The sequence below is a fragment of the Ramularia collo-cygni genome (assembly GCF_900074925.1).
Source record: "Ramularia collo-cygni strain URUG2 genome assembly, contig: RCC_scaffold01, whole genome shotgun sequence".
NCBI classification, from domain to species: Eukaryota; Fungi; Ascomycota; class Dothideomycetes; order Mycosphaerellales; family Mycosphaerellaceae; genus Ramularia; species Ramularia collo-cygni.
In genome coordinates this window covers 661,740-687,802 of record NW_019716255.1, presented here as the reverse complement: position 1 = coordinate 687,802, position 26,063 = coordinate 661,740, and the positions used below count along the sequence as shown (strand labels likewise).

Here is a 26,063-nt window from a genome sequence, read left to right as displayed (position 1 = left end):
ATCATGTCAATCATCGAAAGAACAAATCCATTGAATCTGCAATTCTGCGTGTGCGTCGTGCTTAATTGCAGCTGCCCTCTGGGCATTACAATCTCCAAAACCCTCCTCAAAGCAAACGCCTTGGTACTAGGTGTCGACTCTCGCCCAAAGGATGAGTCTTTGAACGCCGGGCTAGGAACCCATTTCCAGTACGAGCAGAATTCTCCCGGAGACGTTTCGAGTGAGCAAATTATGAAGATTGTGGAGGACAGATATGACCAGCAACGAATGGATGTCGTGATCAACATCGTGGAAGCTGGGCAGGAGGAGGGCGTGAAGGATGCTGTGGAATTGATGGAGGGTCTGGCCAAGGTAATTGCGGATGGAGCAAGAGGTAAAGGAGCTCTCGTCACTGTTATGGGTGATGCTCATGACCCGGAAGCTGCTCATGTGCAGAACGTGGTCGGTTGCACTGGCTGTCTTGAGATGGAACTTCTTTTTCTGACTTGCTGTATAGATCGACTTCTCCAAAGACCTGGCGTCAAAATTCGGGAAGAGAGGAGTAAGGTGCAATATTGTCTTGGGTGCTGGTGAGTCCTGCGATGGTCTATCAATGAACGTGTGGCTGACATGTTTAGTTGCGATTGGAAGAGACAAAACATCATACGAGGCCGCCAAGGAGAATATGCATGCGCTGATGAAGACTGAGAGGTAGGTGTTTCTTTTGTGGTTTCCTCTTGGTGCACCAGCAACTCGACTGACCGTGTCCAAAGGATTGCAAATGATGTGTCTTCGGTCGATCAGGCGAAGCAGCCAGTCGCAGAGCTATACGACGTTGGAAATGTCACCCTGTTCTTGGCGGGCGACATGGGCGAGAATATTTCTGGTGCGATAGTGGCTCGGGACGGCTCATACCACGAAATATAGCTGTTTGATTGCTCGAAGTAGCAAGCTTGGCAGCTTCTACGAGACCAATGGGCTGTGGCGAATAGAAGGCATCCATTATCATAAACGAAGTTGGCATTGTAGGGGTGTAAATTTAGTTGGCCCGGTTCCGTGGTCGATAGTAAGGCAACCGGCAGAGTATGAGTGGCTGAAGCCGTCGACATGATTGCCATCACGAACGTCCCTCGGATATTCTTTGGTGATGTCTTTTGCTTTTAGCACGAGGGAATCTGCATTTCAGATGCCGCGGGGTGTTGTAACACATAGACTCTGTGGGAGAGTCATGCACCGACACGTGGAAGTGGAAGCAAGTCCTGTGAATGTTCGRCTCCCCTGTCTGTACCAAACATCCCTCATTCTGGGCGAGGACCCAGGTGTAGGACTGCCTTACAGCACTCCTAGCGGTCCCGCGCCCTCCCGCTCTTGGGCGACGGCTTTGCTGGCGATACGACGACTTCCTCAAGGGTTGTGAATTGTGAAAGAGACAACAATGCCCGCGTGTCAGTCGGTGTGACCGGAAGGTACGTCATCGTCGAAAGTTCTATGCGATGACTGCCGCTATGCCACTTCTCGTCCAGCAAAGGTTTCTTTGGCCGCAAGTTTCTTTGTTCAAGTCCCAGAGCTACGGTCGGCTGATGGCATAGCAGAGATGCAGAGTTCGATGATGCGCGGTGATCCGAGGCCGAGACCACCGCCGTGGCTACGTCATTGCTCACACTCGAACGACACAACCACCATTTCCCGCTCCTCTACAATCTTCTGCTTTGGTATCTAACTGACTCGTCCTGCCATACCCCGGACGGCTTAATACTCTATCAACCACCAACAAACTTCTTCAAAGCGCCAAAATGTACGTATGCCACCAAGACCATCTTGTTACTCCTCCCATACTAACGCGGGCCTTGTCATAGGAACATCGGTCGCTCGCACTCGATTCGCTCCAAGAAGGGCTCCAACAATGACAACGCCCCCAAGCACCGCTTCGCCATGTCTTCGTTCCGTGGGCTAGGAGCTCCTGAGCTGTCGAAGAAGCTGCGATCGCTCATCAAGACACAAAACCACGCCATTGGCGCTTACGAGCAAGCCGGGCGTGAGTCTCAGTCCCTTGCATCGCAATTGAGCGAGTGGGGTGAGAGCACCGAGGACGAGGCTGTCAGTGACATCTCCGACAAGCTGGGAGTACTACTCGCCGAAATCGCCGAGCAGGAGGATCTCTTTGCGCAAAACTTGGAGGAGTCGCGCGGTGTGCTCAAGCAAATCCGCAATACCGAGGCCAGTGTTGCACCTACCCGCAACCAAAAGCAGAAGATCCAGGACGAGATCCAAAAGCTCAAGTACAAGGAGCCCGAGTCCACCAAGCTTGTCACTCTCGAGCAGGAGCTTGTCCGCGCCGAGGCTCAATCCCTTGTTGCTGACGCTCAGCTCACAAATGTCACACGCCAAAAGTTCAAGGAGGCCTATGACTTGCACACTGCCGCCGTCATCGAGCGTGCCGAGAAGCAAATCATTCTCGCCCAGCAGGCAAGACGACTGATCAACATGCTGGACGACACTCCAATTGTGCCTGGCCAGGATCGCGCGGCTTTCACCGGTGCTGAGGGTGGCAAGGACATTCTGAACGATGCTGAGACTGCCTTGAGAGGCTGGTCGCTCGATGTGGAGCCAATCAACTCTAATGCTGGCAAAATCGGCTCTAATGCCATGGGCGAGCCGCAGCAGGAGCGCATCGAAGCCCCAACTTCCGATCACCAGCGTGTCGAGGCCCTTGAGGCCCAGCAGCAGGCAGAGCTGAACAGCTCGAACCCACCATACCCAACCGCCGAGACGACACAGAACGCTGCTCTAGCTTCGTAGAAAGGATCTTGGAGGACTTAATGTGTTGGATTGTTTTGAAGAAAATTGCTATGCGGGCGGGACAGGACGCGATGACAGAACATGTTTTATGCAGTGCTTACGACAGACATTGATTAATATACCCCGTGATTTTGCGGCATCTGGCCAAACTAGTGTGGGCGACATGTCGACAACAGTCGTTGACCGTAGTATCCAGCTTCCTTCACACTACCCCAACCCCAACCCTAGCGCTTCTAAGTAGTGCCTCTCCTTGATCTCACGTGATTGATCTCACGTGATAGAGCTGACACTGCCGAATCCGAGTCCGAAGTCCGACGACCACACCTCAAGGTATGACCTCTACCTCCCTGTCCTTCTTTGCGTAGTACCATGTCCAAGAGTTCCATCACAGGCATGGTGCTCCGGCTCAAATCCACGCTTCCATGGAGAAGGATCCACGCGCCTTCTACACAATGGCGAGGTCACGCCACTGTGTGCAAAAGAAGAAACTACACACCGGATGAAGACGAAATGATTGTGAAATTTCTCAAGGCAGGGCACAGCTACTCAAACATCGCTGATGCATTGGACCGCCATCCCTCCTCTGTTCAATCTCGTTTTTWCAATTACTTACGACACCGAGAAGATGCGCAGTGCCTGAGAAGCCCCCCCAGAAAACCATCCAGTGAGATGCGAAATGCGGAAATACAGCGCTTGAAGGAGCAGGAAGGGCTCTCAATATCCGAGATAGCGAGGCGATTAGGTCTCTGTGAGAGAACGGTGTATTATGGCTATGGGATGGTGCGCGCCCCCAAGGGGACGACGTATTGGAATTATTCAGAGGCAGAGGTGGAAACCATTGCTTCCGGGCTCCGCCAAGGAAGCTCCGTCCTGGAGATCTCAAAGAGTCTCGGGTGTGGCCGGACAAGCCATGGTGTGGCTCAGTGCATCAGAGGAAACCCGTATTTACGAACTTTGAGGCCGCCTGCCAGCTGGAGATTCACGCCGGCAGAGGACCAGGCGATCAGGGCTGGCATGATCGATGGAACATCCTTGTCGAAATTGGCCAAACAGCTTCAGCGGCCGAGATCCTCGATCGCGAGCCGCTTGCGTCTTCTCGAAGCAGAGATGCTGAAGGAACCAGAAGAAGCTGCGCCGGGCATAAATTTACCCACCCGCAAAGCCTCATTACGAGAATACTCGCCAAAACACGAGGCTTTGCTTGAACAATGGCAAGCACGCAATGTAAGAAGTGTCAAAACGATGAGACCTTGGCGTCCCGAAGAAGTAACTCTTCTGCAAGCGGGGCGTGCGAAAGATGGACTTTCTTGGGATGATCTGGCCAAGCTTTTACCCGGGAGAACAGCCGGTGCTATCTTCACCAAATACAGTAGGCTCAATCCCAAAGACCCCAGTGCAGGTCCGAAGAAGGGCCACGCGCCGCCTGCTCCCGCTCGACCTTGAAGATGGGTGTAAGGCTCAGCATCAAGACAATAATATTCGTAACGATGCAATGAGGTGACGGGATCGTCACTTTCGTGTCCAAGGCAACGCATTCATCACTTGATGGTGAGGAATCGGTCCATCCACGAATATTGTTTGCATCCCATCAGCTTTGGATTCCGAGCCAGGTGATTGAACTGGAACTGCTAACATGCGTCAGTAATGTAACGCTCGTGTTGGTGCTACAGGCTTGACGGGCTGTTGCCCGATCACGCTACTGCCCGCTGGGACGTGGCTCACACGTAAAGTATTCATATTGAGACCAGGCCTGGAGACGCTGCCTTTATGACCACTTTTCGTTCCCGCGTGCCTAGCGTTGGAGATGAGAACGAGACATTGAGAAAGTCTGGCCAACACAATTTGGCGGCTTGGACGAGAGGACATCATGAGTGGGTGTTGTTCCGCCCCGTYTTTCCTCCAAGCAAGTCTTCCGCTCCACCCGCGTTCGTCTGGTATGATCTCTTGTAATKCGGGATTATTGTCATCACAAGCTGCAATCAGTGAGTCGTTTCCGGAAAGATCTTGGAGTAGTCATACCCCTTTGACCGCTCGATGGCGTTTGCTACTCAGAATGGGCCTCGCTCGTCTTCACAGAGACAATCATGCGGGCTGGATATCCAGCACCCAGATCGGCAAGCCACTGTCAATGTCAAGGAAGCTGGACTGATGTCTTCAAATGGATATCTCTATTTCTAAATCAAGCCCGAGGAGAGACTATCGTTACAATGACTTGTCCTGTAGACACGAGGATGCCCTGATCAGCCAGGCAACAATGCAACCAGTACTCTACAGCTCATCGTGCTTTGGCGACGGCCTTCCACTGTCTTTGTGGAGATCCACGCCGTTCTTCTTCCTCCACTTCTCCCACGTCGCACTAAAGTCCTTCTTCATGCCGCTCTCCATCTGATCGGGCAGCACAACCACGTACTCGACGTGGAGTGCTCCATACTCGGGACCCTGTCCTTCTTGCCACTTCCACACCGGCATTCCCTCGCCGGGGATGACTTCCACCGTGCCCGGCTGCACGACCTCTCCCTTCTTCCGACTTAATTGCACAACGTGCCCGTCCAGATGCGTGACGTTTCTCGTCCAGTCTCCCATCCACGCCTCTCGCAGGCTCAATACTTCTCTCCAGAACAAGTTATCGCCCTTTCTCCTAAAGAACTCTCCATCCGTCCTCTCATTCGGGTCCGCGGCCAAAGCCGGCTCGCTCGGCACAATCTCCACCCAAAGATCCCCCGCCACAAAGTCCGGGCTCTCATCGCCCTCATTCTCATACTGCACTCTCACACCCTTCGGCATGCCCTTCTCCACACTGATATCAAAACTCTCCACACTCCGCACCACCCTCTCCCCATGACACTTCTTACACTTGTGTTTGACCGTACTGCCCTTTCCCCCACACTTATCACACTGCATCTGCATTTGCTGATAGATTCCCGGCGCCAACATTTGTTTCTGAATCACCATCCCTTGTCCTCCACACTTGTTACACGTATCCCTCTCCCCATCCTCACTTCCACTGCCCTCGCACGTCTCACAGATGATTTGCTTCTCCACTTTAAACTCATGATCGGCTCCCGTGTAGAAATCCTTCAGAGGCATGTTGACGCGTACATTCATCTCGGGACCTCTGCGTTGTCCTCCATGTCCCGAGTGGAAATGTCCCCCACCACCGAAAAATTGACTGAACATGTCGAAAGGATTACGTCCTCCTCCTCCACCCGCCCCGCGCTCCTTGTGTTGTTTGACTCCGGCGGCGCCATGGGCATTGTATATTTTGCGGAGTTCGGGATCGGAGAGGATTTCGTAGGCTTCGCTGACTTGGGTGAATTTGTCCTGGGCGGTTTCGTCGTTGGGGTTCTTGTCCGGGTGATACTTTTTGGAGAGGCGGCGATAGGACTTTTTGAGGTCGCGTTCCGACGCGGATTTGTCGAGCTCGAGGAGCTGGAGGTGGGGAGGTGTGTTAGTTGGGGGAGATGCTGTTGGAGGTTGGACGTATGGCGTACTTTGTAGTAATCTTCCGCTGCGAGAGCGATGAGTGGGAGGAGGCAGAGGAATGCCAGGGTGGAAAAGAGCCGCATTGTGGTGGTGGTGGTGTTGGGGAATGATTTGTAGCGAGTGTTCAAGCCAGCATGTCCCGGCGATGCAATCGTTCGTTCGTGGATCTCGTTGGAGAAGATGGGTTGGAGGGATCTATGCGCTCATTTTGCTTTCGATTGTGCAAAACTCCCCAAAGGTGGTCGTGGAATGAAATGGCAAAGTAAAGTGGAAGAAGTACCAAGTGTCGTGGTCAATAATGGAATTGCAGTAAATGTTTCCCCAATCCTAGGCCGGTGACGATGCGGACAAGTGGCACTCGAAAGATTGCCGGCCGAAAAGGCTAATGAGAGCCTCTTCCGCCTCAAGGTATCTTATCTTTGGCCCAAACACACGCTTTCGAGGCTCATGATGCCGATAGAAGATGCGGTCCTGCACAGAGTCTTCCATCTTGCTGGACATGCGTGGCAAATGGATAAGGAAAGGGTGCAGGAAAGCTATCATTAAATGGTCCATCCTGCTGGCCGCAACCCATCTTCCAGACACTTGCAGTAGGTACATCACATGGCACGGATCACATACATGATGCACCATTCCATTCCTCCTTCACGATACTCCTACTCCTACAGCCTTCTGATGCTGTCAAGAGCGCTCTACCGCCTTGACGCCTTCTCCGCCAGACCAGCTGAAGACCCGGMCAGGTTTATCACGCCTCTTGAGGCCTCTACAGTTTACCCGCATTTCGATGCATGGAGACACAAGACTAAGGTAACTTGATCATGAGAGAGACTACTGACCAGAGCAGAAAGCGCATCTTCCTATTTCGACATGGTCGTGTTCGAAGGACTTCCGGCTTGGATCATCGCAGCCGCTTAATAATAATAAATTGACGCGCTGTGTTTGAGCCGAAACCTTCCATCGTAGCTGAACCTCCTCCCTTTGACTCCTCATTGAGACATCGTAAGTAGAGCCGCACCTTTGACCCGGGGAGCATCCGGCGAGACTGGCCAGTTCAATTCTTCACCACGTCTTCTAGACATAGATAACATGCCGGAGCTCACCTGGGTCGCCGAGGTGCCAACCAATTCATCCTCCCTGTTCGTTACCGCCCGTGGCGTGGGCAGAACAAAAGATGAGCACAAAAAAGTCCGCAAGCATGCCGCTCAGATGAGCGCAGCTAAACGTCTGGCCACGATCAAGCAAAAAGAGCGCGATGTCATCATGGAACTGGTGCGGCAACAGTCTTCCACCGCGCTCGAACGTCCAAAGGCCAAACGTCACGCAACGGAAGAGGGTCCGCCTCCATGGTTCATTTCAAGACTGCTCGCGGAATCATCATGGTATGAGACCGCCGTGCAGATGAACAGTCTGGGCCAGAAATCTACAAGAAACATCCTCCACGGCGCTCTCACCCACAACACTTCATTGTGGCAATGCGCGGTCATGGCGGCGGGGACTCACACCAACACGTGCGGTCTACCCCCTTCAGCGCTCCACAGCATGGGTACCGGCCTCATCCACTTGCGAAGTGCTTCCCTGCAAGCGGTCAACTCCGCCATCCAGGCATCTGTTCGAGACAGCCTTACTTGCGTTGCCGTCGCGCTGATGGCAGGTTGGGAACGAGGCTGCCGTTATGGGGAGAACAGTGCGTACGAGATGCACATGGCCGCGTGGCGTCGTATGAAGTTTCCACCAAATGCACTGGAAGAACAAAACATTGACACTCTGATGGACGCCGTCATGGGTGCGTGCCATGCAATTTCATCCTCAATCCCTGTGCGTGCTACATTGCTAATGATCAAAAGAGCTCTTCAAAGAGAATCTCGACGAGATTTCCATCGTGAGAACCACCGCATCATCCTCGCGTCCGCAGTATCCCGCCCATCTCCCAATCGGATTTCGAGTCTTTAGCTTGGCTCGTCCGGAAACCAGATCATTGCTCGACATTGTTTCGAGGATCGCGGAAAACGATCCGACKGTCCTGGGATCGCTTTGGGGCATTCGTGAGTTTTGTGTCCAGGCGATTGCATGGGGCGCCTCGCACTCCGTCTCCATCGGTCTGGAGGTCTGTCCGGCTCACGAAGAAGGATGGGATTATCCGGAGCTCCAGGCGCTCTATCACATTAGAGCAACGTGCATATCCCTCAACGCTGTCCTACATACAGTGGCCATGGACACACATAAAGTGCATTGGAGTGAGTGAAGCTCGTTCTTTCCATCCCAGCAGTTTCACTGACAGTCTTGCTCCTTACCAGGCATGGACCATGCCGATGCCTTGGCCGCGCACGTTTCATCATGCCGGCATCTCAATACAGGAGCGCTGATGGGGACCAAGTATGAAGCAATTGGTCTCTGGAGTCGATTCATGATGTGTGCGATTAGTAGAGATCCCGATCGAGACCATTTGTTGTATCGATGGATGCGTCTGTGTGGCGTCGAAGCCTGGTTGGATCTGGAGGCTTTGTTGGCGAGGCATATCGACCTACATCAATTCCTGGGAAGCAGGACTCATGACTTGTTTCGCATCGTCACGGGGAGAGCCGGTGATTTGAAACTTCATGGTTGGGAATGAAGCCTCTTGCTTTTTGCGAGCATTCCTTCTGGACTGGAGATTTGTCCTAGCTCGGAGAAGGAAGCCTAGGTGGCGGTCTCTCCCGGATTGAGGAATGGAACGAGTAGTGAGCCTAGTCGACTTCGTTATCCTGCGTGCCATCGCTGCTAACATTGGCAGACCTGCTATGTTTGCGGCAGGTCATCCAGGGTTATGTCCCGACGACCTCCTTCGGGTGCGAGCCGTTGACTAACTCGGCGAAGAATCGGTGCCGACGTATCTCTAAATCGGCTCCGTCATTGGACTATCTGCATCGCATGGCAATTTTGAACTGCAAGAATGCTGTCGGAATTTCCTCTCGCGGGTTCAATAAGCGACGACTCATGAGAAGGGCCCACAACTGGGCGGGATACTGCCGGGAACGAAGGGAGCCCCTGGGCAATCAACGCCACGGGACTGTTGTGCGTGACGTTGATAGCACCACGAAGCGACATCCCGGGAAGAAAGCCCAGGAGCCAAAGACAGTATCAACAGATGTCGTATGTATCAACTCGATACTTCGACGTCGACGCTGTCTTTCTTTCCAGATGCTGTGGGCATGGTTGACAGTTTATCTGCGGAGCCTAGCACTGTAGCGACGCGGCAAATGCGGACAAAGCGGGAACTGGTGAGGGCGCGCAGATATCAAAGTTGTCATTGGCGGGATTCACCACCAATTTCATCGAGAAATCAAGATCTCGAATGCTTGAAATCAGTGCCATTCATCTCCATGTACACATTTCCCACCACCTTACAACATACGCTTTTCATCTGATGTGGATGAGATGTAAGGACGGGGCGGACCGCCCAGCTTTATATTTGAGCATTAGGCAGAATACGGAAAATGAAAAAAAGCCAAACCTACACCGAAACACTGACACTGTAGACTAGCCTTCACTCGAACTAACCAGCGGTACATTAGGTTTAGCAAGTACATTCGAATGCTCCACAGATCTGATCTCCCACATGATATTAGAAGCCACGGAACCAAGACACTCCTACTATCAAATGAGTCCACACTCATGGCCGAGGCACTTCTGTTATACCTTGGCTGGTCCAGAATACCAGTGGTTTCACAACATCCCTCACCGAATACTTCTCATCGATACCTTCTTCAGAACGATAGCTGAAGTCGGTCTCGAGCCATGCTACCCGGAACAGAGAGGAAGAAGCAGAAGACTACACAACCACAGGCGGAGGAATCATGGCACCATTCTCCAATCATGTCCGAGACTGTTGATCATTCAGAGGGCAACTTCATCTGGATTGACGATACACGTACGTCCTCAGCATCGGGTGGTCGTCGTGGCGTGAGAAGAAGCGTGCGAGATCACGATATAGTAAGGAGACATGCCGCAACGGTCTCAGCGGCAGCACGCCTGGCTACTATTCGAAAGAGAACAGCGTCTTCGCCAGAGAAATCTCAAGCTGTTGCTCRCGAATCCCAGTCTGAGGATGCTCAGCCGTGGTATATCCTTCGACTGATCGAGGGACATTCATGGTACAGAGAAGCTATGCAGTTCAATTCCGTCAATCAGAAGTCGTGAGCACCACGGAATCATCGCGGACACTTTCTATAGCTGACAATTTCTCGAGCACGCGAGCACTCCTCTGGAACTCAATCACCCAACATCCCGCCCTCTGGCAATCCGCATATCTAGTTTCCGGCACATACAGCAACAGCTGCGGACAGCCCGCGTCTACAATCCATGGAATTGGCAGCGGGCTCATATACCTCAGGGGTAAAGCATTGGAAGCAATCCACGCTTCCGTAGCATGCGGAACCAAAGACCATCTAACATGCATAGCAATCGCCATGCTCGCAGCTTGGGAAAAGAGATTCGGCGATGTGGAAACCTATCACGTCCACATGAACGCATGGAAACGCTCCCCACTACCTCCTTCCGCGCAAGAGGAAAACGATATCGAGGCACTGCTGCATGCCGTATGGCTTAGCATCCGAGAGAATCTCCAAGAACGTGCCGATGAACTACATACCGCTGCTGGAACAAAACACCAATATCACTACCCCGATCATCTCCCGCTTGGATTCCGTAAATTCCCTCTCCATCGCCCCGAAACCCGCTCTCTCCTACAATTACTCGCGCAATTCGTCCACAGCAACCCAGAAGCACCCAACAGCGTCGCACGCTCCCGAGCCCTACGAATTGAAAACATGGCATGGAGTCCCAGCCACACACTCTCCCATAACCCCGGGGACATGTCCTGTGTGGCATACGAAGAAAGGTGGGATGGTCAGGATCTCTGGGCTCTATATCACATTCGAGCCGCTCTGGTTTCCCTGATTGGCCGCTTTGGAATCGCAGCTCACAATAACGCGCATCAAATTCATTGGAGTGGGGATATTGCTCCGGGATTGGAACTTCACGCTAATAATTGTCGATATTTGCAGACGGAGGAGCTTATGGGGGGGAAGTATCGGGAAATTGGATTGTGGGCGCAGTTTACTATTTGTGCGATTTCGAGGGTGGGGAGTAGGGATGAGTTGTTGGGGAGGTGGATTAGGTGTTGTGGGGTGGGGAGTTGGGGGAGGATGAGGGAGCTTTTGGAGAGGCATGACCATCCGGAAGCGATTCTTGGGAGGAGGACGGAGAGGCTTTATTGTTTGCTTATGGGGGGTTGAAGGATTGCAACATACCAATGGGCGCTTTTCAAAGAGGATGGTGCTTTACGCATCGATATCATGACCGGAGGACACCTACGCACACCTTACGACGGGACTTGGAAGCATACAGCTAGCATGGTACGAGCTTACGGGGTTCAGTATCTCGAAACATGGGAGCAAGAGCCGCGGTCTGGAGAACCTGAGCGAAGTATGATCTTCAGCAAAAGCTGTGAAGAAGGCGCATGGAAGAACACGTCGCGAGGTGCGTTCAGTCGACTATACTTCTGCGTAAATGCTACCCCATCTGTACTACTAGTCGAAGTAGTGCGGAATTCCTCACCACGAAAATCGACCACTCGACTCCGGCTCACTAGCTGCTCAATCGAATACGCGGATCTGATACTTCCGTCATTCAACAGAGGATTTGCTTCCTTATGATCTCCCTCCGCCGTCGGCTCTCAATCGAAGAGTTATGTACACGTTTGTTAAAGCCTGGGAAGCCGTTTGGTTTGGCGGTCGTGGTACCGAATTCTGTTCTTTGRGGCAGAGTTAGCAAGAGATCGGGAGAGAGACAAGAAATAGGGGCTGGATTGGATTCACCTCGACTTATCTGTGGGCGGTGATGATGTACGCCAGGGCCACTGGTGTGGAAGTAATGGTACCATGAGCTATAGTAGTATGAGATTTGACGTCATGTCTTTTCTTGGGAGGAGGAAGAAGAGAGATCTTTAGGGGTATCAAATCTGATGATGGCTGGAGTGCAATTGCTGACGTTCTGCTGCTTTGCGATTGTGATGCTGAATTGCAGACGTGAGTTCAGTGTGGCAACAAGAGGATATATTTGCAAGGACAGCTTCCTACGTCGTACCGCCATCAATACATGGCAAGATTTATCAAGAGATGGTATGGTGTGATGTCGAGAAAGTACGGCTGGAAAAGGAAGATTCACTTGAACTAGGTTTCACATTCATTTCTTATCTCGGTGAGGTCCGTTGGACGGTGAGGAGACTGATGACAGGGACGGAAGATGGACTTCAGGTAGCTTTTTGAAGAATTGCTTCAATTTGTCTTTAATAATGGAGTTGTGACTTCTTTGCAGCTAAAGTGTTCTACACTGTAAGGTAGTATCAGAAGTGTCCAAAATCCCACGCTCACGTCCCACGACTTTGTGGCATTGAACATCACCACAGAGGTCTGCACCGATAACACCTTACTTATCAACAACAAACAACTTTCACAGAATCTACGATCAGAAATGCTCCGTTGTACCAATATGTTGTTCATTGGGACTCTCCTGTCCCTCATCGGCAGTACCTGGGCGAAAAATGCGCAGCTTCGCCAATTACCGCCGCTGAGGGAACAGGCAAAGATACAAGATGCCTGGCTCYAGGAGCGACTAGGGAACATTCCCTCAATACTACAAACACACGGAGTAGATGCTTGGCTCGTAAGCATCCAGTCCCGAAAACATTGGATTGTGCATAGATAGACAGCTAAGCAAATCCAGATCTCTCAAAAGGAATACGCCGAAGACACAACATTCTGGTCCATGATAAGAGCCATCCAATTCGCCGCCAGAAGACGCACTCTCTCCATCTTCTTCGCCGATACAGAGAAGAAGAAGAAGGAATCTTGCAGACCACGGACTTGGATCGATAATACTCCCGCCCTCTGGAACCAGCTGCAAGAAGTATTGAACGAGTGTAATCCGAATTCCATAGCCATTAACGTGGATTCCGAAATTGCTTTCGCAAGCGGTCTGCATGCTGGAGAGTACGAAGAAATCCTCTCAGAGCTTGATAAACCATGGCGAGATCGCTTAGTCGCAGCGCCAAAAGTTGCCGTGGAGTATATTGCAACAATGCCCGAATCTCGACTAGACTGGTATCGGAAATTCCAGGAGACTGCTTGGGCCGTCATCTCCGAGGGTTTCAGCCGTGAAGTAATCGTTCCTGAAGTCACAACGACCGAGGATGTGGAGTGGTGGTTTCGAGAAAAGTTACAATCCCTCAACTACACGACTTGGTTTCACCCAAGCGTGACTATCCTCCCGGGCGACGTCACACCTAACATGACGATGGAAGAAGAACTTCCTATCTTTCAGCAAGCTATCCAGTATGGGGATTTACTCCATGTAGATTTCGGTCTCACGGCAATGGGTCTCAATACCGATACCCAGCATCTAGCATACATTCTCCCACCAGGCCATACCGAATCTGACATCCCTCAAGGTCTCCTCGAAGGTCTGCGGAAAGGTAACCGGCTTCAGGATATCGTCAAAAGAAACATGGTACCAGGTCTCACGGGAAACCAAGTCCTTGTAAATGCAAGAAAGGAAATGTATGAAGCGGGTATCGAGGGACGGATTTATTCGCATCCGATCGGGGATTGGGGACATAGTGCTGGAGGTGTAATTGGTATGACGAATTTGCAAGATGGAGTTCCTGTACTGGGGGACTTGTCCGTACTTGAGAATATGTATTATAGTATTGAGCTCTCTGTGGAGCATTTTGTGCCGGAAAGGAATGAGACTTTGGTGTTTCCTTTGGAGGAGGATGTTTATTGGGATGTTGAGACGGGGTCTTTTGAGTGGGTTTATGGAAGGCAGGGGGAGTTTCACTTGGTTAGATCAGAGGAGATGTCGTCGGGCTTGACGGTACAAGGGTAGGTAGGGTATGAATAAGATGAGGTGTAGGTGCCGACCAGCGCACACTCAATGATGTTGATCTTTCACACGTACTCCCACCAACCACCGTGAGTGCATAGATCATTGATGGTTTCAAAAATGAACATGACGTCGAAAACAGCCCAAAAGCGAGTGATATTCCCCTACATCACATCGTTGCATCATTCTCGTATCAACATATCTACCTCCCAATACCCCTACTCGCCAACCGGACAGTGATCATAATACCCATTAACATTATTCCCCCACCACGAAGGAAAAGGTATCGAAGGACCCCCCGCCCCAAACACGGCAAAAGATAAGATGAACAGCACGGAAAGACTGCCACCATCAAAAGCACCCGTGACCAGATAGGAGTAGTCCCGGAAGATCCTAGGACGATAGTTTCGAAGGTAGAATTGCACGAAGAATCCAGCGATCATCCAGCTGAGCAGGATACAAGTCTGCGATTGATTGTAGGGGATGTAGCCCATGTACTGAAGGAGCTGGGGGAGATYGAGATCGGAAAGGTTGAAGCGGCCAACGGAGGGTTTGAGCTGGATTTTGATAGTTAGTGGAAAGCTCAGCAGGTTCTCGAGGAGGTAATGTCACTGACCCAATAGAGAGCACGGTGGATGGCAACAAGACCAAATCCAATCAGGAGACCCCATGGGACCAAGCCGTACATCTTGCCTGATCGGTAGAGAAATTCGGCGAGTGCCCAGGATGTGGCGTTGGTGTTGTATGACTGGATGGTTGCGCCACTCCATGAGGCGTTTCCATTGGTGTTGATTAGGACGTCACGATTGCTCTTGACGATGCTTATCATGACAGCATAGTTGACAAAAGCGCCGACTACGGTGCCGTACCTGTTGGCAATGTTAGCGATACCTTGTCGGGACGATTCAAGAAGAACGGAGGCAATTTTTGCGCATGATGCAGGCTGGTGTCATATCAGAAGGCGCTTGAGGTGGATTTCACTTACATCTGCGTGAGGAACATGATACGCGCAGGAATCTTGAGGTACTCGCCCATCTTCAAATCGTTTGAAAGTTGGACCGTGCCCGAAATGGTGTTGTGTGACCAGGCTGCGAAATACATATTGCCGACTGGTCGTCCGGGTAGAATGAGGCCAGCCATGAGCTTCGAGAGGTTGTTCGTCGCGATTCCGTTACCGAATCGGGAGTAAAGGATGGTACTCTATTCTCACATTAGAACTCTCCAAAACTGTGCCACCTCAGGTCGGAACTGGTGAGGAGATACTCACAAAAGGGGCAATGATTGATCCGAGAAGCAGAGATACAATGTACGCCCACCATGGTAGCGTGATGTTCTCTTTTACKACAACGAWGAGGCCAAAGACAAAGCTCAAGATGAGCAAGCAGACGTACCACCACCACGGTACTTCCTTGTAAGTCTTGTCCATGTGGTCGTGATGAAGATCGTTGAACACGCCTTTTTTGGCGCTCTTGAATGTCCTGACGATGTCACCTCCCCAAAAGAAGATGCAATGAGCGATCAAGGCACCGATCTAACTTTCAGTCAGTTATCAAAGGACATAAAATATGTGAGATGACGAAGACTTACCGCAACATTGGCCATCAGCATCGAGTACGCAAATGTTCCTGATAAGCGGGGAATTCCCGTCTCCAGCAGTGCTTCCCTGTCGAGTACTCCCTCGGTGAAGACGCTTGATATGGGATAAGCGGTGCCGTTTTGCGTGAGGAGTTTTGTAGACATGAATGGCAGTGAGCTGGCTCCCCACACGTTACCGTAGTAGATTCCCAACATGATGAAGCCACAGATGATCAGCCCTCCACCCTGGTGTACTTGGAACACCAGCGGAAGTGACGTCTGAAATGAAGTGATCTGAAGAGCGTGTCAGTCTCAAGGTCCTGTTGTCCCACAAGATCGTCTTACATATTGCCAGTCGAATGACAAGCTGAACCATCCCAAGCCCTCATTGTTGGACGCCCCACCAAACAAGTTCGTCAAGATCGAGGCCTTCTTGCCGGTAGCTTTGGAAGCAGCCAGACAAGGAATAGACACCGAATTGAGCCACGGAAACATGTAAGCCGGGAACCACTCCCAGACACACATACTGGCGTACGCGTACCAAAAATACCGAAGTGGTTTCGAGTTCTTCACCTGTTGCCAGTGGAGTCCCTGGAGAGACTTTACAACCGGGAGAGTGCTCCAATATACGGCATCCACGTGCCAGACCGTGATTGGACGTAACAGCCCTGCAAGACCGTAGCCGAACAATCCGATGGACAGAGTACTCAATATGACTGTTGTAGGAGACAACGGGACATTGTAGAATAGGTCTTGTGCGGCAAAGACCTGGGAGCTTGGGGCGGCATTAGAAGCGGCCTAGGATGATGTCAGCGCACGGTTTGGAGTGAATGGAATGGCACGGAGGAGTGTTTAACGTACAGTGGCAGTGATGACACACACGGCGTGCTCTTTCAGTCCAAACTTTCCATGATTAAAGAAAGAGATGGCTCGAATCCAGCGAGGGACTTCACCCTGCCCGCCTCGTAACCTCCAGCGAGCTTCAAGTTTGTCGCCGCGAGGAAGGAAATGCGCGTATGCTTGTCCAGCGAAATAGGCGATAAGAACCAGGAACGTCCCCTGAATGGTCACCAGCGTCGGTTTGAACTAGACTTTCCGTCAATATAAGCTCTTCTAGCCCGATGTCAGGTGAATTGGATATACCTGGTAGATCTGATACATCGTGGCTTGGAATCCTGTAAGTCCGGTCGCCAATAACATGCCACGAAAGGTCAAAGCTGGATCACCATCATCCCGTAGAGGCAAAAGATGTTTCGCAGCATCAGCTCCCGTGATGATAATCACCTCGTTCTCATCATCGCGAATGCTGCCTTCGTCAGACGTAGGAACTTCATCAGCATTGATCTCCAAATTTGCTTTCTTCTCGTCCTCGTTGCCGGCTGACCGAAGGCTAGGCTGATGGCTGGTGGAGATGTCGTGTGAAGAAACCACCGCTTCTTTTGCGTCTCCGAGCGGTTCGGAATGCATAGTTGCGCGTGAAGGAGTGAGATGCTCTGTGATACAAGGACCACCAGAGTGCTTTAACCATTCATCCCTCGCGATACAGTGCCTGGCCCATGTCGCAAATCACTCCTTATCGCTCGCCGTCTTAGCCATGATATCCACAACGAGGCAACCTGCTTCATGTAGCACTCAGTAGCCACGATGCAACCCAAAATCCCACACCGTCGCACTGTGGCACAGAGAGAATGTTGATCTATCCCGTTAGGGAACAGAACGATAGCCAAGTCAGACGGGGTCCAATACAATCTGCTTCGTTCCTCTCGCATCCGCCTCTCTGAGCGGCCCCACCGGATGCGTGAGGATATCAGTGTAGGCGAAAGATATCTAGCATGCTTGGCGCCATGCCAAGCTACTACACGCGCGACCACTTGGAACTTGGTCGAGGCGAGCAGAAGCCATCTCGCCGGCATGCATAGCAATCCCGAGGTCTCTTTGGGGAGTAGAACACCGGTAACGCCAGCGGGCATGGCAGAATATACCGTCGGAGGTCGTAGTATGCACGCATGGCGAAGGCCACTCGTTTCAATATCTGTCACTTGACAGTCGACAGCAAAGAGGTGGTAGATCAGGCCAAGCACACCACAATCGGCATCTTATCCGTGCTTGCATCTTTCAAGCCTTGTGGGCGTGTAGCGTAGTACGCCCAGCGGTAGAAGCAATCGGTGAGGTCCACCGTCCAGACTCCAGAGCTCCACTACCAACTTACCCKAAGTCGTTCCTTATCTGCTCCAAAGCGAGTGGTCCGACCTGATCTTCATCACTCGGCCGAACGGTTCCGCTCCACCCTGCGTGCTGTGGATACAGCGGTTTCGCACCTCGGTTCTGTCTTCCCATGACAGGAGGGGAATTCTCAACAGCCTTGGGGCGGGTCGCGTTGCTCAAAGACGCCTAGGAGCCAGAGATTGGAAACACCATCTTCTAGTGAGATGTCACTTAATACAACGAAATAGTCTGTGCCGCAGAGTAAGCATGTCGAGACCATTCGTGAATGTGTTCGAATGATATAGTAAGTGAGGTGTGAAGGAGAAGGTTTCTGCCATCGCATAGAATTATCATCCTTCAGCATTCAGCTGCCAAGAACTCCGAGCTCCGCATACATGTCATTGAGTGAGGAGACGAAGCACAGCATTTGCATTTGCAGCATAACGTTAGCATGCGATGATGTTCTGAAGAATAGCATGGTTCTCAGCTAACGCAACGGAAACGAACAACAAATGACATCTGCCATTCTCTAATGATTCTACTGTACTTGATCGCGTCGAGAGACCCAAGTTGTTCGAAAGGAGGGAAGCGCTCAAGTCAATTTAGAGAAAGTCGATGTAGCCCTATCCTATCTAAGTGACGGATCCAAGTTCGAATCGACTTCCGTGACAGTGACCGTAGTCTTTGCATCTGCTCTCCCCTCCTGAGTCTCCCCCGAAACTCTCCCATCGGCTCCGCCTTCAACGACAGTAGCTGGAGCATGATCCGACATCACTGCGTCCCCATCCGCATCCACCGCTGCCAACTGAGCGTCCAAATCCGCATGAGCGTGGGCAATCATCTGGATCCGATAAGCGGCATTCGCGGCGCTTTCAGGATCATCGTCGTCAGCATCCGGCAAAACGCCAAGTTGTGAAGCTGTAGGGACAATATCARATGAGCCGCTGGGATTAGATGGCATCTCCGAATCCGGTGCACTGTGTACACCCGACGCATCCTTGACATCAGATGGGTCCGTCGCGGACGGCTGCGAAGGCGTGCGAACCTTTTCACTGTGCTCGGGCTCATCTCCGGAAAAATTGTTCTTGTAATTCCCATCGTATGCTTCAACCACTTCAACTCGATCGAGACGCAGAGCTTCTTCTGAATGTTCTCGTCGAAGTTTGCCTCTGGCTTCTCTCAAATGGACTCCGCCGGCGACTGCTCGACTTTGCTTCTCCTTATTCCTTATGTGTCGATCGTATTGATCGCTGAAGTTTGGTTCACGTGCTTTGAGCGGTGGCGCTGGCAATGTACTAAATGGCGGGTAAACAGGCCGTGGGMCAAACACTGGAGGTCCTGACGGTGCTGGCTCATGCATCGAAGCGGCCGATTCCCTCATAGAAGAGTATAACATAGCATTTAATGTGTGCATTGGGGGGATGGGCTCCGATGGGTTGTTCAGCGCCCATGTCTCCTCGAGGGCTTGGTCCGTCATTGCAAGTTCAGGTGGATAAGATGGATATGGGGGAATTTCGACGCCCGAAGTGATCGGTTGTATGTCTTCATGCGGAGAGGTTGGAGATACCGGACAGAAGGTGCAACAATTGACAACAGATGATAGCGAGAATGGGAGTGAGGGTTGTGTTGATGGTCCCGCGGAAGGTCCTGCAGGGGATGATTCCGCGGATGATATTGCATTGCTACTGGGTACGGGTTTCCTCTTAATTGCAAGCTGATGAGCGACGGATAGCGGCGCATTGCCGCTTGACTGCTGTCCGATATGTGCAGTCGAGGTGGACTGTTCCGCACTCGGGGTGGGCGGTAGCGGCGAAGACGTCTCCGTTGTGCCTGATGCCGAGGGCATACTTTGAGATGCTGATGTTGTCGCAGATGATCCTGCTGGTAGGCCTGCGGACGATGACTCCCCGGCCGATGAACCAGCCAGAATAGCTCCTCCACTGATGCTTGTGCGATGGTTTTGTGAGGCTTTCGTACTTGGCTGCAGTCTGATGGGTTCAAGCTTGCTTGATTGAACTCGAGGTAATTGTTCCAATGGAGATAATGCCACAGGTGGTCCGGCATTTAATGGCATCGCTTTTGACCGTGATGTAGACAACAAGCTGTAGTGATCTTCCACGACTTCTTCGGCACGGTAATCATCTTGCACGAACCGATGGGTAACACGATTCTATCCGAGCGACGATCGTGGTTCGAATATTGTTGAGTCTGCGATGGAAGCTTGCTGAGGATAGAGCGCCATGATTCCCGCCGCGTGAGATTTTGGATAGGGCTGAAGTCGGCTGGCTAGCCAACACTGCAGAAATACTTTGAAGAATCCGATACTCGTGGCCGTCTAAGCCTTGATGAATGAAGCCATCTAACCCTGCAAACCGTAGGACTGACGCAAGTTCATGATCTGCTGACGAGCCTCGGCGGGAAGACCATTGATCTGATCTTGAGTGAGCGCCATGACCTGTGCGCGCAGGCGTGCGGCCTCGCCGGGATCCACGGCAGGTGGTGGTGCTTGCTGCTGAGGTGGTGCCTGGTATGGGTTCTGCTGCACGGGAGTTGTCTGCGCGTACTGTTGCTGTGGGGGCGGCTGGGCATACGGGGCATACTGCTGTGGAGGTGGTTGGTATTGCTGTGGAGGGTAGCCCATTGGTGGCTGCGGGTATTGCTGCAAGGGTGGCTGCTGTGGTGGTGCTTGTGGTGGAGGGGCTTGCGCGKGCGGAGGCAAGCTCTCAATCAACTGGCCAACAATGTTTGGGTCGACCAGACCGAGGAGCAGCATAGCCTGGAAGACGGCGTATCCCAGCTGAGGTGCGGACTGGAGCAGGGCATTGGCCTGTGCGGGGTTGGTGGCTGTCAGACCCTTGAGCTGACTGATGAAGTCGAGCAGTTGCGGCGTGGGCATCGCTTGCAATGTACGGCTGATAGCATCGACGGCAGTTACGCCAGGTGGTAGCTCGGCGCCTGGCGGGAGCGGAGGCAGGGCGGACACGGGCGGCGGGGGCCCTGCGTTCATGAAGTGGGAAGGCGGCAGTGGTACCCGATTGCTCTCTCCCGGCTGATTCTGGTTTTGATTGCTCGTGCCGCGGTTGTCGTTGCTGTAATCGACGCGCAAAGTCCGTCCTTGAATCTCGTGATCGTTCAGGTTGCGAACGGCGGACGCGGCCGAGTCGGTGTCGCTGTACTCGAGGAAGCCAAACCCCTTGGGCTGACCCGTCTCCTTGTCATACACCAGGCGGAATCCCACGACTTGACCGGTGCGCCCGAAGATGTCCATGATCTGCTCCTCGCTGACTCCATATGGAATGTTGCCGATGAACACGACGCGGCCGCCCTTTTCGCGCTGCGCCATGTTGGGCGGTGTGAGGGGGGAGTAGTGGAGAGAGTGTGTCCAGTGAGGTGATGTGCGATTGAGGGTGAATTGAATGACCGGCGCGATGTGAGCGGGCGGTGGAAATGATGTTGGTGGTGTTGATGTTTGGAGGTGAAAGTTGAGAAGCTTCCATTGGATGTTACCTAGCTTTGACGCAGGAGCCACTAGTTTGCGGAGGCAGGTCCGGTCCGCCGCGCTTGGCCCTATTCATCCCAAGGCCTCAAGGCAACGAGAATCTCACATTCTCCATCACTAATCAAAGGTACTTTACACATGAAAGGGGAAGGAAAATCAGGGAGGCGTATTGATTCCGACCAAGGCATGGAACTGCGTCCGCAGTTTAAAGGTCACAGCATGCAGGTGGCCACCAAACCAAACGTGCCCTGTCTGGAAGGGGCGCTTTCTACCTTACGATGCACTGCTACGGACACATCAGAAAGGTCGACGTCGCAGCAGACGGCAGTGGAATGAATGCAGAAGTGAGGGAGGGTATCCTGTCCGCTTCAATCCCCAACGCCCACGGTTATATTGAGCGAAGTCCTTTGAGCTCATTGATTTATTGCTCCCAGCGTCAAGTGCAGGTGCTTCCCACTTCCGAATTTATTCTAGCTTGTGATAGGGTATACTCGAGGATAACATGGTGAAGAAAGACAACGGCAGCTTTTGCAACCTCTACGGCAGACCAAACGACGCCCTGAGGCCAAGCCACCTATCATGTGTGAGWGACCGCGTTGCCGGGAATCCGTGTGGCTTGCGAACCAGGTTTTGGGTGAGATTTTGATCGTGTGCTCAGTTTCCGCATTCGATTGGCACCCGGACAGCAAAGACGGAGCTACTTTATGTGTATTGCGCTCAACCGGGCGATGGAAACTTTGACCAGGTCATGATGATCTKGCCACGCGATTGACCGCCAGATCGAACCAGGCATCAATCATGAATGCAACATCTTGAGGATGAAAGTTGTTGGCCGGCGATTGAATGTGATGTAATCGCGACGAAAGTGACAAGCCACAGCAGAGTTCCCCAGCAGCCAGCGCGCGGGATCCACTGCAGAAAGCCGACTTTACCTACTTTATCTCTGTCTCCAATCTGCCACTTCCCGCTCCCTCCTCTACTTCCTCGTCGCTCGTTCTTCCATGTCGCCCGCACCCAAACATCGATAATTCCATGTATGCTGTCCGGTGGAGCAATACCTTAGTTCTACGACAAGCTCTGCATTAGAAATCCCTCACAATGGCCTCCAGCTCGCGAGACGCCCTCGCTCGGATCTCAGGGCCGGACTCGATGGCCAAACCGGGATCCGCTGCGAACGGCCCACCCGTCGACACCGACATCCCCCTCAAGAAGAAGAAGAAGCACAGGGCGGGCAAAAAGCGGCGCAATCGTCGCCAGAGCTTTGCGGCCCCGTCGGACGCGCCAACCGAGGAGGAGGCGGCGGGCGAGCGGCCGAGTCTGTTGGATATGCAGCGAACGTCGGCGAGTCAGCAGGCATCCTTCTATCGCCTGTCCGACAACCGAAGCAACACCAGTCTGGAGAGTGAGGCATTGTTGGATCATCGCGATCATGGATCCGCGAGATCCAGACGGGAGACGCTCAAGTCCGGATTTGCACGGGTCGCTCTGCCATTCTCCGCACGACATGGCAGTACTCCAAATCCACATCGCTCTTCTGATGCCTCAACATCTGGTGCCGGCGTAGGTGTCACCAGGTCCTCGGCTAGACACCGGGGGCAAGGAACAGCGGTGGCGATTAGCGAGGACGAGGAGGACGGCGATCCAAACGATCAGACGCCTCTGTTGAGTAGGTCAACGCGTACTCTGCGCCCAGGAGACTCGCGACGCAACAGCGCGTCTGCCTATGGTAGCCGGGGTGGGCATATGCGCAAGGCGTCGAAATCCTCCCAAGCCAGCTCCCGTCCTCGAGGACTGGAGATGCTCACGCACGCACGGAATGCTCCAGCGGAGGAGACGCGCGATGTGAACAATCCTCCGTCTATGCCAGGTTCGCCGATGGTGGGAGCAGTGGAGGATCCATTCATGGCGGGACTCGGCTCAATGGGCTCAGAGCGAGGACGAGACACGCTCATCAGCATCGACGACGACTCGACCAGCTCAAGGCGAGCGAGTCGTAGGAGACCTACGGTGGCGGAGCTGGCCGAGAGGGATGTCTGCTTTCCGGCAGATGGGGACTCCGAGGCGTGTGAGGGAGAGGATGAAGCTCATCACGACGAAGCCCACCACTCCTCCTCGCGTCGTCATAGGACACGGAGGCGAGCTTGGCCGGACCTGGAGGTGCTGGAGGAATGGTCGCGCGAAGAAAAAGAGGAACGCACCCACCAGGACTTCCTCCGCGCAAAGAAAATCTCCGAGCCCGTCATGGTTGGCGGTCGTCTACGCCCTGCAAAGACCGTCTGGCATCGAGGAGTGGAGGACGAGCCCTTCCGCTTTACTTACTTCAATGAAACTCTGGACGGTACCATTCACGCCAGAACCATTGCAGACCTGCAGGACGACATGACCTTCAAGGAGCTCTTCCTCCCCGATCCAGTCGRGCTGAGTGATGATAGTGACGACGAGGACACTCCCGAAGAAAACTCCATCATGCGGCCTTCCATCCAAGCCCATCATCGTGCCTCCAGCGACAGCAGGGCCAACAATGCAGAGGTCATGTCCACCAACGGCGACATTCCCCCTTCAATCCGTGCCGGCTCCATTGCAGGGACCACCAAGAACGAATCAGCTCCTGTTTCTGGACGAGACACTCCAAAGCAAACGTCACATCAACAGAAGCAATCTCGTCCAACATTCTGGCTTGATGTCCTGAAACCGACAGAGACCGAAATGAAGGTTTTGTCGAAGGCGTTTGGAATCCATCAATTGACCGCTGAAGACATCCTCATGGATGAACCCCGCGAGAAGGTCGAGCTCTTCCAATCCTACTACTTTGTCAACTACCGAACCTTCGAACAGGACAAGGACTCCGAAGATTACATGGAGCCCATCAACATGTACGTGATTGTGTTCCGGGACGGAGTCATCTCATTCCATCACTCAATGTCACCCCATCCCGCGAATGTGCGAAGGCGAATCCGTCAATTGAACGATTACATGTCTCCCACCGCCGACTGGGTCAGTTACGCCATCATCGACGACATCACTGATGTTTACGGTCCATTGGTTTCGGAGATTGAGCAAGAAGTCGACATCATCGACGAAGATATCCTTTACATGCACACCACTGCCGCCGACGCTGCAGATCAAACAGGAGTAAAACAAAAGCCCGTCCCGAAGCAGATCAAAGACTCTCGTCTTGGAACCAAGAAGACGGAGCGGTCCAGCTCTGTGGTCAGAAAGGATGACGAGGAAAAGCCTGCGGAGAGCGGAGGCGATTTGCTGAGGCGAGTCGGCGAGAGCCGCAAGAAAGTCATGGGACTGTATAGACTCTTGGGCAACAAGGCAGATGTCATCAAAGGATTCGCCAAGAGATGTAATGAGCATTGGGAGGTTGCGCCGAGGAGTGAGATTGGGTTGTACTTGGGTGATATCCAGGATCATATTGTCACCATGACGGGTAACCTGGCGCATTACGAATCGTAAGTTCTCGCTAGCCAAGCCGAGCAACTTGTACGACGATACCGATATACTGACTCTGAGATCTTCAGGTTATTGTCGCGAGCCCATGGCAACTACGTTGCACAGATCAACATCCGAATGAACGAGCGAGCGGAACAGAACGCTGATGTCCTCGGGAAATTGACAGTATTGGGAACGATTGTGTTGCCGATGAACATTATTACGGGAATGTGGGGTATGAACGTGTGGGTTCCTGGACAGGACATCGAGGGAGATTTGACGTGGTTCTTTTGTATTACCGCTGGACTCGGCATGTTTGCTATCGTGTGTTATGTGGTGGCGAAGAAGGTTTATGGCATTGTTTGAGGGCAGGAAGAGCAGAAGCAGAGGAGACAACGTTCGCAGGAGATCACAAGGACGATGAATGACACCTACTTATAGAGTGAGACTTGGGGGAAGTCTATACATGTGGGCGACGAGCCAAGACAGCTGTCGCTTTCGAATTAATTTTGGGKTATGCATTCTGGGTCGGAAAGGGGGCATCTGTACAAAAGATTGAAAACCTGGTTCTGATGGAACACAGAACGTTCGACGCGCTTCGAGCGCGAGTCTACGATCACAGAATGAAGGAGAAGGAAACGCATGCTTGACCATTGTCCGCTTCTCCGGAGATTACTAGGCGGATCTATTCTCAAAGAATGATCTTCACGAGGACTTCGCAGAATTGATGCAGCCTGGTCGAGACTCTCCTCATCGATTCCATCTACATGTGACAAACATCTAAACCAGATAAGAACTRCTCGTCGTTGGCCTCTTCATCCTTTTCCCTTCCCATTCCACTCCCTCCTCTACACTCATACACCCCATGCAGACACAAATTGCACTTTTACACCATTATCACCCCTTCACCAAGCGTGGCATACACATCAATCATTCCAACAACGGCAGGACAATCTCCTTTAACACATGAACATGGCGAAGCCTGGAGATGAGAACAGTGTTCGATTTGTTCGATATCGACGAGAAGCTATGTGATTCAGGGAAGTCGTCGTGGACGATCGCTGTCCGCTCCCTGCTTCGCCAAGCAAATTGCATGTGAATGAACTCGGAGAGACCGTGCATTGTAAACCCGCACTTTTGTTCTCGCCTGTGGGAAACATTTACT

The 26,063-nt window shown here is 52.5% G+C and overlaps 11 protein-coding genes; 7 read left to right on the top strand and 4 right to left on the bottom strand.

Annotated features, from left to right (window-relative positions):
• Positions 1 to 3: 3 nt before the first annotated feature.
• On the top strand, positions 4 to 906 carry RCC_00284 (uncharacterized protein; the record flags this gene model as incomplete). XM_023765436.1 has 4 exons in its annotated part: positions 4 to 441; positions 497 to 569; positions 618 to 690; positions 753 to 906. The coding sequence occupies 4 exons, from the start codon at positions 4 to 6 to the stop codon at positions 904 to 906; spliced, it is 738 nt and encodes a 245-aa protein (XP_023621204.1).
• Positions 907 to 1,772: 866 nt separating this feature from the next.
• Positions 1,773 to 2,778, top strand: RCC_00283 (related to meiotic expression up-regulated protein 14; the record flags this gene model as incomplete). XM_023765435.1 has 2 exons in its annotated part: positions 1,773 to 1,774; positions 1,836 to 2,778. Coding segments are annotated over 2 exons (945 nt in total).
• A 369-nt stretch (positions 2,779 to 3,147) lies between these two features.
• RCC_00282 (uncharacterized protein) lies at positions 3,148 to 4,221 on the top strand (the record flags this gene model as incomplete). Its single annotated transcript, XM_023765434.1, has 1 exon — positions 3,148 to 4,221. The coding sequence occupies one exon, from the start codon at positions 3,148 to 3,150 to the stop codon at positions 4,219 to 4,221; it is 1,074 nt and encodes a 357-aa protein (XP_023621202.1).
• An 825-nt stretch (positions 4,222 to 5,046) lies between these two features.
• On the bottom strand, positions 5,047 to 6,344 carry RCC_00281 (probable chaperone protein dnaJ; the record flags this gene model as incomplete). XM_023765433.1 has 2 exons in its annotated part: positions 5,047 to 6,207; positions 6,270 to 6,344. The coding sequence occupies 2 exons, from the start codon at positions 6,342 to 6,344 to the stop codon at positions 5,047 to 5,049; spliced, it is 1,236 nt and encodes a 411-aa protein (XP_023621201.1).
• A 1,003-nt stretch (positions 6,345 to 7,347) lies between these two features.
• Positions 7,348 to 8,872, top strand: RCC_00280 (uncharacterized protein; the record flags this gene model as incomplete). XM_023765432.1 has 3 exons in its annotated part: positions 7,348 to 8,044; positions 8,106 to 8,495; positions 8,556 to 8,872. The coding sequence occupies 3 exons, from the start codon at positions 7,348 to 7,350 to the stop codon at positions 8,870 to 8,872; spliced, it is 1,404 nt and encodes a 467-aa protein (XP_023621200.1).
• A 1,163-nt stretch (positions 8,873 to 10,035) lies between these two features.
• On the top strand, positions 10,036 to 11,534 carry RCC_00279 (uncharacterized protein; the record flags this gene model as incomplete). XM_023765431.1 has 2 exons in its annotated part: positions 10,036 to 10,433; positions 10,487 to 11,534. The coding sequence occupies 2 exons, from the start codon at positions 10,036 to 10,038 to the stop codon at positions 11,532 to 11,534; spliced, it is 1,446 nt and encodes a 481-aa protein (XP_023621199.1).
• Positions 11,535 to 12,789: 1,255 nt separating this feature from the next.
• On the top strand, positions 12,790 to 14,184 carry RCC_00278 (uncharacterized protein; the record flags this gene model as incomplete). XM_023765430.1 has 2 exons in its annotated part: positions 12,790 to 12,963; positions 13,024 to 14,184. The coding sequence occupies 2 exons, from the start codon at positions 12,790 to 12,792 to the stop codon at positions 14,182 to 14,184; spliced, it is 1,335 nt and encodes a 444-aa protein (XP_023621198.1).
• A 215-nt stretch (positions 14,185 to 14,399) lies between these two features.
• On the bottom strand, positions 14,400 to 17,223 carry RCC_00277 (related to peptide transporter; the record flags this gene model as incomplete). XM_023765429.1 has 8 exons in its annotated part: positions 14,400 to 14,738; positions 14,798 to 15,050; positions 15,167 to 15,381; positions 15,449 to 15,712; positions 15,769 to 16,050; positions 16,102 to 16,554; positions 16,618 to 16,842; positions 16,900 to 17,223. The coding sequence occupies 8 exons, from the start codon at positions 17,221 to 17,223 to the stop codon at positions 14,400 to 14,402; spliced, it is 2,355 nt and encodes a 784-aa protein (XP_023621197.1).
• Positions 17,224 to 18,589: 1,366 nt separating this feature from the next.
• Positions 18,590 to 20,035, bottom strand: RCC_00276 (uncharacterized protein; the record flags this gene model as incomplete). The annotated part of the gene is made up of 1 exon (XM_023765428.1): positions 18,590 to 20,035. One exon carries the CDS (start codon positions 20,033 to 20,035, stop codon positions 18,590 to 18,592), a length of 1,446 nt encoding a protein of 481 aa, XP_023621196.1.
• Positions 20,036 to 20,320: 285 nt separating this feature from the next.
• RCC_00275 (related to cleavage stimulation factor 64K chain) lies at positions 20,321 to 21,304 on the bottom strand (the record flags this gene model as incomplete). The annotated part of the gene is made up of 1 exon (XM_023765427.1): positions 20,321 to 21,304. The coding sequence occupies one exon, from the start codon at positions 21,302 to 21,304 to the stop codon at positions 20,321 to 20,323; it is 984 nt and encodes a 327-aa protein (XP_023621195.1).
• A 1,254-nt stretch (positions 21,305 to 22,558) lies between these two features.
• Positions 22,559 to 25,264, top strand: RCC_00274 (related to MNR2-manganese resistance protein; the record flags this gene model as incomplete). XM_023765426.1 has 2 exons in its annotated part: positions 22,559 to 24,918; positions 24,988 to 25,264. The coding sequence occupies 2 exons, from the start codon at positions 22,559 to 22,561 to the stop codon at positions 25,262 to 25,264; spliced, it is 2,637 nt and encodes an 878-aa protein (XP_023621194.1).
• Positions 25,265 to 26,063: the final 799 nt, after the last annotated feature.